This window comes from Ochlerotatus camptorhynchus, unplaced genomic scaffold (genome assembly GCF_037179485.1).
Source record: "Ochlerotatus camptorhynchus isolate MF236.1 unplaced genomic scaffold, CSIRO-AGI_Acam_v1.1 ptg000017l, whole genome shotgun sequence".
NCBI classification, from domain to species: domain Eukaryota; kingdom Metazoa; phylum Arthropoda; class Insecta; order Diptera; family Culicidae; genus Ochlerotatus; species Ochlerotatus camptorhynchus.
In genome coordinates, this window is record NW_027040509.1 from 368,568 (window position 1) to 383,245 (window position 14,678).

Sequence of the window (14,678 nt, forward strand, 5' to 3'; positions counted from 1 at the left end):
TCTTACATCCCGTAACGTACCACGAAAAGGTGATCTAACCACGTTACGGGACGATAGAATGCATCTATGTTTACCAAATCATATTAAAAAAATATCGTGAAATTTTCATTTTATGGTCAAAATCTGAGGTGGACTTGCGATTATATTTAACGTCAATGAGAAAAATAACCGCAAATCAGTCACAATCCCATGACGATGCTGCATTAGTTTAGCACAGTATTGAACAGTAGAACGATACCATGGTCCCATAGAACCTTATTGAATGTTTCTGGATTTGTTCCGCTGGTTCCAGAGCAATGGCCGGAACATATTCTGGTGAGTATGGGTCTTCATCAGACCAGAGCTTTTCATAAACAGGCCAAACCCACCATGCTATAAATCATTTCACACGAGAATTCAAAAATAAGATCAATAAGAGTCATGATGAGTGACCAGCACCATGTTTGCCACACCCGGACATGTTCCCCGGGTATCCCCGGGGAAGTGGTAAATCCTTTTTAAATCAAAATCCATCAGGCGATACATCAAATCACATGAGAAACTGTCAAACTGAATATCGTAAGCACTATATTGGCCTAATCCGGACATGATCCAGATACCCTAGGGGAAGTGGACAAAATCTGTCTCGAGACAAATCTCATGATGCGATGCGTTGTCTAACATTTCTAACATATGTTTTCCTAATGGGACTGACTTGCGGTTACTTTTCGCTGTGGGACAATTTGACTTGGTATTGTTTTTCGTTTTTCTTGAACAAACCACCTTTTTTCAATAGTACATCTCAAAAAACATAGAATGATAAATTGAATAATGATGCTAACTCAAAGTTGATAAAAATGCAGATGGGACTGACTTGCGATTACCGGCAGTTTACATAGTGAAACAATTTTCTGTGTCTAATGGTTCACGATTTATTCTGATTTTACTAAGTAACTTAGAGTGGCCCAACAAATCAGGTTTTCAAACGTAACCTTTTGTACATTGTTTTATCGTAAAATATATGTTGTAGATACTGAAACAACTTTGTTGCTATCTCTTCTTGTTTAATTTTTAAAATGGCGCAATTGGATTTTTGATTATTTTTTTTTTAAATGATGCTATTGGCTTCACATAAATGACCATGGTTGCATTTATACATGGCAAAAAAACTGTAAAGGTACATTTGATAAGCTCATTTAATTCACTTCTGAACAGAGTAAATTTTATGCTGAAAATTATTCATAAAATTACAAAAACAGGGAAAGCGCCTTAGCTTATTATTTTGAGTCACTCTTCTTCTTCTTTGCATTTCAAGCTTATTGCATATCGCATATTAGCTTATTGCGTGCTCTCAACTTAGTGTTCTAGATGCACTTCCACAGTTATTAATTGAAAGCTTTCAATTCCTGTACCATTTTTGCATTGATGTGATTGTGTGGCAAGTCCAATCATACTTCTATGCCCAGGGAAGTCGAGAAATTTTCTAATCCGAAAAATTCCTAGACCGAACCTGGAATCGAACCCAGCCACCTCCAGCATGGTCTTGCTTTGTAGCTTCACCTTTACCGACTGAGCTAAGGGAGGCCCCACGAGTCACTCTACATTACATATTAAAAACATGAATACATACATCGTCAACCATTAGAGATAGAAAATTGCTTCCTTCAACAAAGTTGCTTCAAATGAGTTGTTCTACAACTAGTATCTAGTAAGTCATTCATTTTACGAGATATCCATGTAAAAAATGTTACTGTTGAAAACCCATTTTTTAAGGGGTCACCCTAAGTTGCTTATTAAAAGTCAGTATAAATCATGAACTAATGAAGATAGAACATTTCTGCATGATCTTGAATACCTAAAAATTTGATATTTTGAACTCATCAACTGAATGCACGTAAAAATATGGGCCAAAATATATGCAAAAAATTTCGCGAAGACACTATGTACACTAAAACTAATGATTTAGGCACGAACAGTTTATTCCACCTAAATACGGTCTTTGAACTACAGTGCAATGAGGATCTCAATTACCGTAAAGGCTCAAAAATTCAAGTACTTAGTCCAGATTGATGGACGCTTTTTAAAGTTGATTATCACTGCCTACGATGCTCAAAACAGCTCGTAAATTTTGTCTTTCGCATAATTACTATGTTGCAAAATAGACGTTATATTTAATAAAAAATGAAACGTCCGTATTAATAGACCATCCGGTATTCGGAGCTTTACTGCAACACTCCTTTCCATAGACGAAACAGCCTATGGATGAAAATTTACCAGTTAATGCATCAATCAAACAATCAAGAGGAATACTGAAAAGGAATCCAGGCGATTTCTGAAAAGAGCTTCAAAGACATCCTGAGGAGAATTTCAAGGAACTTCTGTAGGGATTCCAAAGAAAGTTATTCTCATTAAAATTCATTTGAAATACTGAGGATGATTCCAACGAACTTCTGAGGTGTACCACAAATAAATTTAAAAGAGAATATCATGTGAGTTCTGAGACAAATTTAAACGGTTGAAGTTGAAGAAGAATTGAAGAGAATTGAGCAGCTTCACGTCAAAGAATCGAGCAGCTCCACGCCAAATGACGAATTGGAAAAACTAGACCTCAAAAAATTGTAGCATGGAAACGGCACTTCTGATTGAAATGACATCCGGGACAAAGTTGTAGAAAAAATATACAAGAAATGTTTTTAGTGATTCAAACAAAAATTTAAAAAAAATGTTTAAAAAAACCAAACGTCTGAAAATGCATACTTTTGGAATATTTAAATTTAAAGACACTTGACTGAATTATAAACATCTAGTATTGAGCATCGGAAATTAACAGCTGTTCTGAAGATCTTCAACTGCAAAACAATTTAAATTAAATTTCCTAGAGCTTTGAGTATGTTGGTTTATTTACTTTTGATTCCGTTATAATTGCTTATCTTTTGACAGATACGCGCATTTCGTCTACTCCTTGCAGACTTCATCAGTGCCAAGTAGGTGGGGTTGAGTACTTGCTAAATTTGGACCCTTAAATCAAATGATGGCTACTTACAACAAGCTCTGCGAAACTATTGACTTTACAATGACAAAAACCAAACTAAAACACCACTTCAATTTAGTTCGTGATTTTAACACGAAAAATACAATATTGTTAAGGCGAACGCTGTTTTATTTTTTTTTATTATTCATTATTACTATTAAAAACAAAGAATGTTACAAAATGGTCTACACATGATTGACGACAATACATAAATTTAGCAAATATTCCAAACGAAAAAGTCATTTTCAATCAATGAAACACCATCGAACCCCAAACCGGTTCCCTAAGCAGTAACATCACACTTCAGTTAACGGCGTAATAAACCAAAACATTGCCGACTAGCTCAATTACGGTTTCATGTTTGCAATCGATCCAGTTTCCTAGCTGAGCTCGCTCTCCTGCCCGTAGAGGTGTACGGCACCAGCTTTAACGACCTCCCGATCGTACCTGCAGTGAGCCACTGCAAACACACACTCGCACCAGCCGGTTCTGACCAAACATCTCTCAAACCACGTGCACCAACAAGAGATCAAAACGTGCCGGGAGTTTTCTCTCGCTCGGAAAAATCACCCCCTGCATTTTCCAACCCAAGCCAGAGATCGCACACCAGCGAAGGAGAGTGAGAGTGACTGGACTCTCGCTCTCCTTCGCATGCTCGCGATCGCTCTCTCACTCTGGGCCGCCCGTGTTGTTGTTGGTCAACGTCGTCGAAAAGCAAAAGAAGAAAAAACGCGCGCGCACTACAGAAGTGTCTCAATCTCACCCCCTTTGCGAGGAATTGGACCTCATGCGCGCGCCAAAGGGGGAAAGTGTTTTCTGTATAAAAGACCAGGGCACGCTACCGAACACTATCCAGTATCTTTTCGTAGTCTGGTCTTCCCAGTTCACCATCTCTCACCGAACCAACTAGTAGGAGCATCACAATGAAAACATTGGTACGTTCTATTCTTGAGTGTTTGTTTTGCGATCAAAGAATCATTTGGAATCAATGGAATTAAAAAAAAAAAATGTGTTCTTCGGAAAATGGCAAAGTGGCTAGTGTGAAATACAAACAAAAAATGGACTATTAGCAAGAGTGATTAAAATGGACTTTGGAAGCGGATTAAGTGCGATGATGCAATACAGTCAACCAGTGGGCAGTTAACTAACTGGTTCAGCGGAAAAGCATTTGCATTTTAATCCAGTGCAACTTGTTTGCGATATGCTGATGAGGATTTAGCAACAAGTGGACTTTCGCTTTCGTGTCTGAAGCCAATAGTGTTTGTGTGTGAACATAATTTGAGCAACGAGCTGCGAAGGACTTTGGCGAGCTCTTCCTCTTCCGAGTTTTTTTTTTTTATGGGTGATTCTGCTTTGTGAGAGGTTGAATTTTAATGGGTTCTTTGTTTTTGGTTGGGTTTCGTTACAGGTGTTGTTAGGGTTAGCCACGCTGTTGGTTTTAAGTTCAGCGGCCGAGGACAAGAAAGAGGCCGAAGAAGTGAAACCAGTCGAGCAGGCTGACAAGAAGCAGGATAAGCGTGGCATCTTCGACCATGATTTTGGTGGACATGACTTCGGTGGACATGACTTCGGCGGACATGACTTCGGGGGCCATCACGAACAAATTGAACATCATGATCATCACGTTGACTACCATCCACATCACGAGAAGACCCTGACCGTCATCAAAAAGGTCCCAGTTCCATACCCAGTGGAGAAGCACATTCCATACCCAGTAGAGAAGCACATCGCAGTGCCCGTCAAGGTTGGTGTGCCAAAGCCTTACCCAGTGTACAAGACTGTTCACTACCCAGTGAAGGAGATCGTCAAGGTGCCATACAATGTGCCAGCTCCTTACCCCGTTGAAAAGAAGGTCCCATACCCAGTCCATGTCCCTGTTGACCGTCCAGTCCCAGTCAAGGTATACGTGCCAGCCCCATACCCAGTAGAGAAGAAGGTCCATTACCCAGTCAAGGTCCATGTCCCAGCCCCATACCCAGTTGAGAAGAAGGTCTATGTCCCGGTCAAGGTCCCAGTCCATGTTGAAAAGCCATACCCAGTTGAGAAGGTTGTGCACTACCCAGTCCATGTTCCAGTTGACCGTCCAGTCCCAGTCCATGTCAGCAAGCCAGTGGCAGTCCCAGTAGATAAGCCAGTTCCATACCCAGTCTACAAGAACATCCCATACCCAGTCCATGTCCCATATGACCGTCCAGTTGCAGTGCACGTTGATAAACCAGTGCCAGTCCCAGTCAAGGTCCCAGTACCACAACCCTACCCAGTCGTTAAGCACATCCCGTACCCAGTCGAGAAGCACGTCCCATATCCAGTCAAGGTCCCTGTCGATCGCCCAGTCCCATATACTATCGAGAAGCACATCCCTTATGAAGTCGAGAAGCCAGTACCATACCATGTCCAGGTCCCAGTTCATGTTCCAGTCCACCACGAGGAACACCATCATGAACATCAAGAAGAATCCCATCAATTTGAAGGCCACGATTTCCACCATGAACATCACCACTAAAAAGAGATAATATTGTGATAACCCCCCCCCCCCCCCCCACTTAATCGAAAATAGTTACCTCCTAGTTCCTGAAATACTAACCCAAAACCCAATCCCCCTCGAAAAACAAAAAAAAGCCCCCCAAAGAAACTAACCGATCATTCGTATTCGACCGTAAGAATGACCTGAATTTCAATGAACTACAACGTTCAAACGTTCGTGATATTGACTAAGTTACCATAATTGCCTGTGTAAGTTTACATTAGAAGAGCTTCATACAAGCGAAAATACTCACCGGAACAATCATACACCAAGCAACAACAACAACTATTTCAAGATTAAGTCAAAACCGACCGGAAAATCATGATCGGAAACGGTGAGTGGCTTTCCCTGCTTGCCAGAAGGAAAGCTAGCACGTTTCTCATAAATTTTCCACCCCATACGAAGCCCGAAACAGCGAAACGGGCTGAATTGTTATTTGTTTATCAATTATTAACGATTGATGCACATTGGATCAATCGACCGAACAGAGTGAAAAAAAAAATGATTTAAAAAAGACTTATTAAAAAAAAATGAACCAAAAAATTAAAATCAACCGCCTTTCCTAACTGCCACCTATAAATTTGAAGAAATTTCCCCCGTTTTCCATTAATATTGATTTGCAATTTTCTGCCTAGTCTGATCGTAATTGAAACAACAAGCAACTCCCCCGATTTAACGATCATGGTTGGGAGTGCAGCCACTATTCATCACCCAACTCGTATCGTCGTAGTTCCACCTGAGTGACGATCACTGTAGATCGTGTTTAATCGAAAGCGTCAAACTACTCGACATCAAGGGTGCATTGCACCACCATTTGAACAACCTAAAAACAGCACGATTGCATTGCATAACACGGTTGATATAAGTGCAATGTACAGGAGTAGTTTTGGCAAAAAAATAATTAAGAAAAATTAAAATTAAAAAACCACTTGCTGCATCATATTTAATCGCACTTGTATAACGTGTCAAATAAAAAAAAAAAACTCTAAACTACATAGCAAATCGTCCATTATCGTGGTTCTTATGTCGCATTTCAAAACCCAACCATTGCGTACATTCTGATCGTCAATCCAACCAGCGAGTGACCTAGATCTCTCTACCTTCCAACCTTCCCCGCACTAAACATGCATAAATTAACGCGGTTCGCACATCTGGTTGATTGACTGATGCATGGCGTCACCTGAACTGGACTGGTTTTCTTCTGACCGATCCGATCAAATCGAATCGAATCGAATGTCGGTCAATTTGCGGCAGGAAATGTGCTCATAATTCATAATGCACGTGGGAAATTGAGGAATGCACTTCATAACAACAGGGTTGAACTGTTTGTGTGTCGCATTGATTGCAGAAAAAAAAAGTTATCGAATAATTATCCAATCCAGCCGAATTTGCGAATTTAATTGATCTGCATCGAAGCAGATGTCAGTCAATTGTGTGGACTGCTTTCGTCATTTGAAGCAGCAAGCTGCGCATTTGAGACTCATGAACAATTCCACGTAAAATGGTGAATCGATTAGACGCGACCTTCTCCGGTTTGCATGAAATTATATTGTTTGTGGTCAATCACAATTTAGCTAAGATTCAGCCATTTGGAATCTTGCAAAAAAATTAAAAATGGTGAATTCTATATTCCTCCAGAAATCATACCACGAAAACGTCACTTCTAATCGCAATGATGATGATTATGATGATGATGGTCCCACCTCTTACCCTTACAAAGGTTTGAGCTGGACGATTTATATAATTGAATATGACATTTTAACCAGGCTGGCAAACAAAATCGAACTGGTTTCAGTTACAGATATAAATTCCCTCTAGAGTTTACAGTTGCTTCATAGCGATATAAATGTGGAAAAGCTCAGGCGTCCACCTCTTAGTTCGCCTTTTAGTCCACCTAAAATATTCATAAGTATTACAAGCAATCAAGAGTTAATGAACAATCAACAAAGCATCCTATTACATTAGCAACCCCGCAATCTGATGCTATCATAATTTTCAGCAATGTCAGGAATGCTCACGAACCCCCAACATTTTCCAGAAAACTTACTACTAGCTCAAGGTATCTTCCAAATAAGCTTCAAAATTGCATTTTTTTATCAAATGTTAAATTCAGTCCTCTATATCCGTAATACGCGCGCGAGGCTCAAACCTTTGTAGACTACTTTTTTTTTAATTAATATACTATTAAATCAAATATTAAAAATCCATCATCACCCTCGTGGTGAACAGAAATAGTTTTTGCAGTGCTACAATAATTATCAAAAAGTTGTTATGACAGCTATCCATATAAAATAATCCGTTAGAGATAACTTCGTCAAGATACATAATTTGTCAATTCATAAAAAAAATCACTGGATAATTGTTCAAAAGACAGTTTTAACGTGTGAAATGCAGTGTCTTTTAAATTTTGTAACGTTTGATATGTCTAGGCATCGAATTGAAAACATTTATTCCTTTATAATATAATGAATTTTGTGAAGCACAAGTCAAGAAATGTGGTGTTCTTATTTCAACCGCGTTTCTAGTATTATATCTATGATAGTCACTTCCTCTTTCAATTCGATCACACAAATATCGAGGCAGCAAACCGTTAAATACTTTAAAAATGAACACCATAGTCAAATATACAATTCTTTGCTTCATCGACAACCATTGTAAGGCGTCTAGCATCAAATTTGAGGAAGTGAATCTATTACATCTCAAAATCAAGCGCATTATTCTATTCTACAAGCGCTGTAATCTCGATATTTGTGTTGCATTGGACAGAAATAAAATGAAAGGGCAAAAGTCAAGATGAGGAGAGATGATTGATTTGTATAGCTGTATTTTACTGGAAATAGTTAAATCGTTTTTCAGTCGACATAGAATTCCATACTTCTTGGCAATTTTCTTGATGACATTGTCAATGTGAGAGTTGAACTTAAGTGTGTCATCAATAATCACGCCAAGATATTTAATCTCCCGAACGCGACGAATAGTCTCATCATCAATTACAACAGAGACGTTCTCATTTACTCGATTCCGCGAAATAACCATAAATTTGGATTTATTTGTATTCAATTTTAACTGCTTACACTTCAACCATCTCCTTAGATACTGCAAATCTTCATTCAAGTGTGAGACGGCAACTTCTAAATCCTTAGCTGCAATGAATAACACAGTATCAATGCAAAAAGATTAATGTCGCAAAATCGTAAAACACGTCGCAAGTCATTAATATACATAATATATAACAGGGGCCCTAATACACTTCCCTGGGGCACTCCAAGGGTGTTCCACACGGGACTGGAAACAGAATCATTAAAAACAGTCCGTTGAGTTCTGTCAGACAAATAGCTTTCAAACCATTTATATGCAGTACTCGTAATTCCCAAGTGCTTGATTGATCTTAACAATAAGGTCCTAGAAATTGTTTCAATAGCGCGTTTAAGATCCAAAAAAACAGCAACAATCGTATCTTTACACTCCAAGTTATTTTTCCACTTCGCTAATACCAAATTCAACGCGGTTTCACAAGAATGACCTTCCCGATATCCCGATTGTTCTGGTATCAACAAACTATTACTAATTAAATACTCCAACAGCTGGCCTTTAACAACAAGTTCTAAAATTTTCTCTAATGTGTGCAACATGTTGATGGGACGAAACTCTTCGGCTTTAATCGTTCCAGCAACTTTTTGAATAGGAACCACTAAGGATTCCTTCCAAATTTGTGGCACATGTCCAGTTTGTAATGATTCATTAATAAGGTCCAGCAAGATGTGGCCAATGACATGAAAGCAATCTTGAATAACTCTAGCATTAACATTATCTACTCCAGCCGATTTTCCTAATGAAAAACAAATAACTCTAAGTTCATCTAATGTGATTGGGTGAAAAACTTCAAATCTACAACTACTATTAACTGGCTGTTTTATTTCGTCAGGTTCATCGACCAATTCAATAGATTGATTAATCAATGAAACGCTATCTACGAAATAATCATTAAACTTAGCTGCGATTACTTGTTCTGACTGTTCTAATGTGCCATTAAAAATTATGGACAGCGATTTGCAATTACTAGGTTTTAATAAAGATTTCAAATTTTCCATAACTCTTTGCTGTTGTGTTGATGCTGATCAATCTTCCTTTGAACATATTCACAACGAGGTTTCTTTATCGATTGTGAATACTTATTACGCGCAATTGTGTACCTAGTCCAATGATTGTCATTATTAGATCTGCAAAACTTTTTGTACAATTTGTCCCTTTTTCGTTTAAGACGCAAAAGATCCAAATTGTACCAGCTGTACGAGTTTTTCAAAGAAACAAACTTTTGCTCAACTAGTTGATTAGTACACGTTTTCAAAGCGTTATTAAGAACAGCTGTAGATTCATCTAAGTTACCGACCGCGAATGGAAAATCCAGGCTTCTCTCAACAAGATTCGAAACAGCTTGCATCGAATATATATCCTCCAGCACTTCAATTTTACAAAATTATCGTTATCGTTAACATGGTCTAAGACATTAATCACTAAAGTCTCATGATCGGTTATTTTCAAATCAGTATCCGTAACTGAACAAATGGAATCAAAATTGGAATAAACGTGGTCAATTAATGTTCTACTGTGCCTGGAAATACGCGTATATTCATTTACCGTTTGCTTTAAATTAAAAAAACTCAGCTAAACGCTTCAAATGATTCGAATTATGGTTATCACGCCAATTAATATTAAAATCACCAGCCAATATATTTAATTTACTGGAATCAAGGAATGTCTCAAGCCAGTTCTCTAAAACTTCAACAAAACGCTGGTCACTAGAACTGGGAGAATGATACAAAACACCATAATTACCCATCTTCATGCCACGTACAACTGTAATGCCCAAGAACCAGTTGCCATCAATAACTTCGTTGGTATAAATACATTATTGACATAAATAGCAACACCGCCAGTGTGTCTAGAATGTGATAAACAAGCAGCAACAATATATCCCGGAATACTATACTGATCAAAAGCTTCAGTTTCTACAATATGAGTTTCAGATAAGAAAACTAAAAGAGGACTTTTTTCCTCAACAATCTGACGTAATTCTACGTAGTTTGTTGACAACCCCGCAATATTCAAGTATAAAAAATCGAATTGATTCACATTCCTGGAACTTGGCTGCTATTTATTGAAACGCAAGCTGCTTTTCTTCTGATCAAAAAGTCTTTTATAAAGCAAACATTCCAAACTAAATGCGGCATGGTTGACGTCCAAGTTCATTTTTCGTTCTTTATTCGTTTTCAAACAATTAATACATTTCAATACAGTCTGAGACAAAGTTGTAGAAAAAATAAATCATTTTCTGGAAAAAAAATATACATCAGAATTTAATTTTGAAAGACTCAGCAATTGATTTTTTTTTTGTGTAAAAATTTACATAAAATGGCATAAACCAAAAATTTAAAAAAAAAAACAATACCAAAAGTTGTTGATCTATTTTTTGAAAATTTTTATGATTCCAAATTGATTTTTTTTTTCAGAAGTTAGCTGTTTAAAAAGTGATAACAGAACCTAAAGACTGGAACGCGCAAAAATTGGTCGACAAAAATTTATATCACAAAAATCTTCTTATTTTTTTCTTTTGGTAGTTCAATTCATTTATTTACAGGAAAAATGTTCGTTTATTCTTTTGGTTTGCCAAATCCGAACTGCCGTGCCTTCCGCTTAACCCCTTCCATTACATTTTGCACATTGGTCTCATCGACCTTATTCGCCGCCGAACACCAGTTAGATTTAAACTGCTGCTAGTTTTCCATGGATTTATTAGTTTTTTTGAGATTCCGTTTGACCAAGGCCCAATACGGTTATTATCCCAAGAGATTAGTTTCAACAAATCTAGCTCCGTTTATTTCTTTATGTCTTCGAAGTATGGAACCTGGAGCGCAGGTGGACGTTGTATATACAGATCTTAAGGCTGCATTCGACCGGGTTGACCACTCCATACTGCAAGCTTAATTTGAAAAAGCCGTGGGTGTATCCTCGGGTTTAACTCGTTGGTTCAAGTCCTATCTGACCAATCGGGAACTTTGTGTTAGAATCGGATCAGAGCAATCGGACTATTTTACAAACAGCTCCGGTGTTCCTCAAGGTAGCAACTTGGGACCATTGCTATTCTCGATTTTTGTGAATGAGGCCGGACTGATCCTCCCAACTGGTTGCCGATCGTTCTACGCGGATGATGTGAAGATCTATGTGATTGTTCGTAGCTTCGCCAAATGCTTGCGTCTTCAGCACCTAATCGATTCTTTCGAAGAGTGGTGCTCAAGAAATTATCTCACGTTGAATGTACAAAAATGTAATATTATCTCATTTCATCGCAAGCTGAAACCAATGGCATTCAACTATACGATAAATCACCAACTTCTGCAACGTGTGGACAATGTTCGTGACCTAGGAATCACGCTGGACTGCGCCTTAACATTCAAGCTTCATTACTCGGGCATCGTTGTGAAAGCTAACAGGCAACTCGGGTTCATTTTCAAGATCGCTGACGAGTTTCGCGATCCTGCCTGTCTAAAAGCTCTTTACTGCTCTCTAGTGCGATCGATCTTCGAATTCAGCTCGGTAGTATGGTGCCCGTATCAAGCAGTTTGGATAGCGAGGATTGAATCTGTTCAAAGGAAATTTGTTCGGTATGCCTTTCGTCACCTTCCTTGGAATGACCCTGTGAACATTCCGCCGTACGAAGATCGTTGTCAACTCCTGGGTCTTGAAACACTAGAACATAAGCGGACGATTAGTCAGGCCGTGTTCGCAGCGAAAGTACTTATTGGTGATATTGACTCTCCAGGAATCTTGGCTGAATTCGAAATCTACGCACCCGAACGAGCTCTTCGGTCGAGGAGTTTCCTGCATCTTGGACCTCGTGCTGCGAACTACAGCTTGCATGACCCAATACGGTTCATGTCTGGGCGTTTCAACGAGTTTTACGAGTTTTTCGACTTCAACTGTGCAGCGGAAACCTTTCGTCACCGTATTCAACGCAGACTCCTGAGAAGTTGAGTAGCTGTCCATTTAATGTACACGTGTGCTACCTGTTTATTTTTTGTTTCCGGTTCAACTGCATGACGAGGACTTCTGGGAGTTCTGGGAGGGTTGGGAGGGTTGTGGTCTTTGGGTACCACAAACACGTTGTTCGCATCGTACCACTCGATTGCCTTTTTCCCATAGTGGCAGCTCGCCAAGTCCGGCCAGAACAGCACAGGTCTATTATGTTGTTTTAGGAATGGTAGCAGCCGCTTTTCCAGGCACTCCCGGACGTAGATCTCTTGATTCATGGTTCCCGTAGTAATGAAAATGCCGCTATCACGGAAGCTGCTTGAAATCCGCCTTCACATAAGTTTCGTCGTCCATGACGACACAGTTGAACTTTGTGAGCAGATTCGTAGAAAGCTTTCGGGATCGCTGCTTTCCCGACGTGTTTGTTTTGTTTGTAATCTCGGTTTGCAACCTTCACCTTCTTAAACGTCGACAACCCGGCTCGTTTTTTTTGGCCCGCTGCACAGTAGTATGGGAGACATTGAGCTTTCCAGCGACGTCCCGGATTAGGAGGTTAGGATTCCACTTATATTTCACCGCTACCTTCTACGTCGTCGCTGCCACGTCCGAATTACGATTGCCGCCGCTTCCAGGCTTCCTGGCGGTCGACAGACGCTCCCTGAACACTTTTAAAACGTTTGTCACGGTCAATTTGGCCATATCCCAATTTGGCGTGTGAGAACGTCGGATTCTCTTGCTGCGCGAGCAAAATTTAGACACGCTGCTCCTCTTGCTTGAACGTCATTTTGAAAAATGGAGAGCAAACGGTGAAAACTCATCATAGCAACCATTGTATATACACTCAACTTCCAAATGCAGCAATTCAGGTTTTTGAAAGCATTTTTAACAGAAAAACACCAATTTGAAGTTGACCAATTTTTGCGCGTTGCAGAGTATGGACATTTTTTTTAACTTCTTCTTCTTCGCATTTCAAGCTTATTGCATATCGCATATTAGCTTATTGCGTGCTCTCAACTTAGTGTTCTAGATGCACTTCCACAGTTATTAATTGAGAGCTTTCGATGCCTGTACCATTTTTGCATTGGTATAATTGTGTGGCAAGTCCTTGCTTTGTAGCTGCGGCGTTACCGACTGATCTAAGGGAGTCCCTTTTTTTTTATCTTTTACCTAAAATTACTGTCTTTATTTTTCCTGTAGAGGATTTATCTTTTCCCACAACTTTTTCTCGATGACGATTATGATTATGAAAAATGTATTATGATTTATTGAAAAATATCGAATACGCCATTTTGAATTTTTTTGGCAAGATTCAAAATGAACGAATTATAGCTCAACCGTGTAAATTTTCATGAAAATCGGAAAGAGTCGAGTCGAAAATTCATTTTATTTTTTCTATTTGGCCTGGAAATGTTCTCATGCAGGGTGCCAGAAGCTTCAATTGGTTGTGTTGGTTCAGTTTTATTTTTCGTGTGTAACTTCATTGCCCTCAATCCTGAGCGACTTCTATGGTGTATGGCAGTTGTCAAAGCTAGTGTGGACAGTTGCTCAATTCAAAGCGGTGTTAACAAAAAAATGCAAACTAGACCAGAATCTGTTTTGCAGTGAGTTATGTAACCAGACCACTCTTGATAAGATTTTTAAAGCATGCTTGAAAATAACAATAAAGCTGTTTTAAAATACTGCGGAAACAATCTCCAAACTCTACAATAGGTTCTTTAATAGTAATATTGAATTCAGGCAGTTTTATAACCCTCTGCTGAAAATCAGCTATAAATCAAATTTTATGTTTTATTACTTTACAGCAACCGCCATGAATTAGCTTGCTTTTATTCTGCATACATGATGATGCATGATAGTGGTCTTCCCATTGTAGCACGGAAACCAAGTCTGATAGCAGTGGGCTCTCTTCTCTATTTGTCTTGTTCAAGCTTAATAATCTCTGATTGTCCTCAACATGTCGCTGAATGAAGAACCAAAAACGGATTGGGTGGATCGATAGGAAAAGTCGCCTATACGCATCTACGGGATAGTCAAGAATCTCCTTCCAGCAACATGATATTAGTATATCATTTATCTATTATTATTAAGTTTTTTTTTTGTATTACCTTTATTTGT

General features: G+C 38.8%; 2 protein-coding genes across 2 annotated transcripts in view; one reads left to right on the forward strand and one right to left on the reverse strand.

The window, feature by feature from the left end:
* Positions 1-14,678, reverse strand: part of Ance-3 — a 379,862-nt gene that overhangs the window by 245,587 nt on the left and 119,597 nt on the right. The gene's annotated exons all lie outside the window — the stretch shown is intronic.
* LOC135702148 (uncharacterized) lies at positions 3,864-6,083 on the forward strand. Its single transcript, XM_065223141.1, has 2 exons — positions 3,864-3,945; positions 4,419-6,083. The coding sequence occupies exons 1-2, from the start codon at positions 3,934-3,936 to the stop codon at positions 5,511-5,513; spliced, it is 1,107 nt and encodes a 368-aa protein (XP_065079213.1). The 5' UTR covers positions 3,864-3,933; the 3' UTR covers positions 5,514-6,083.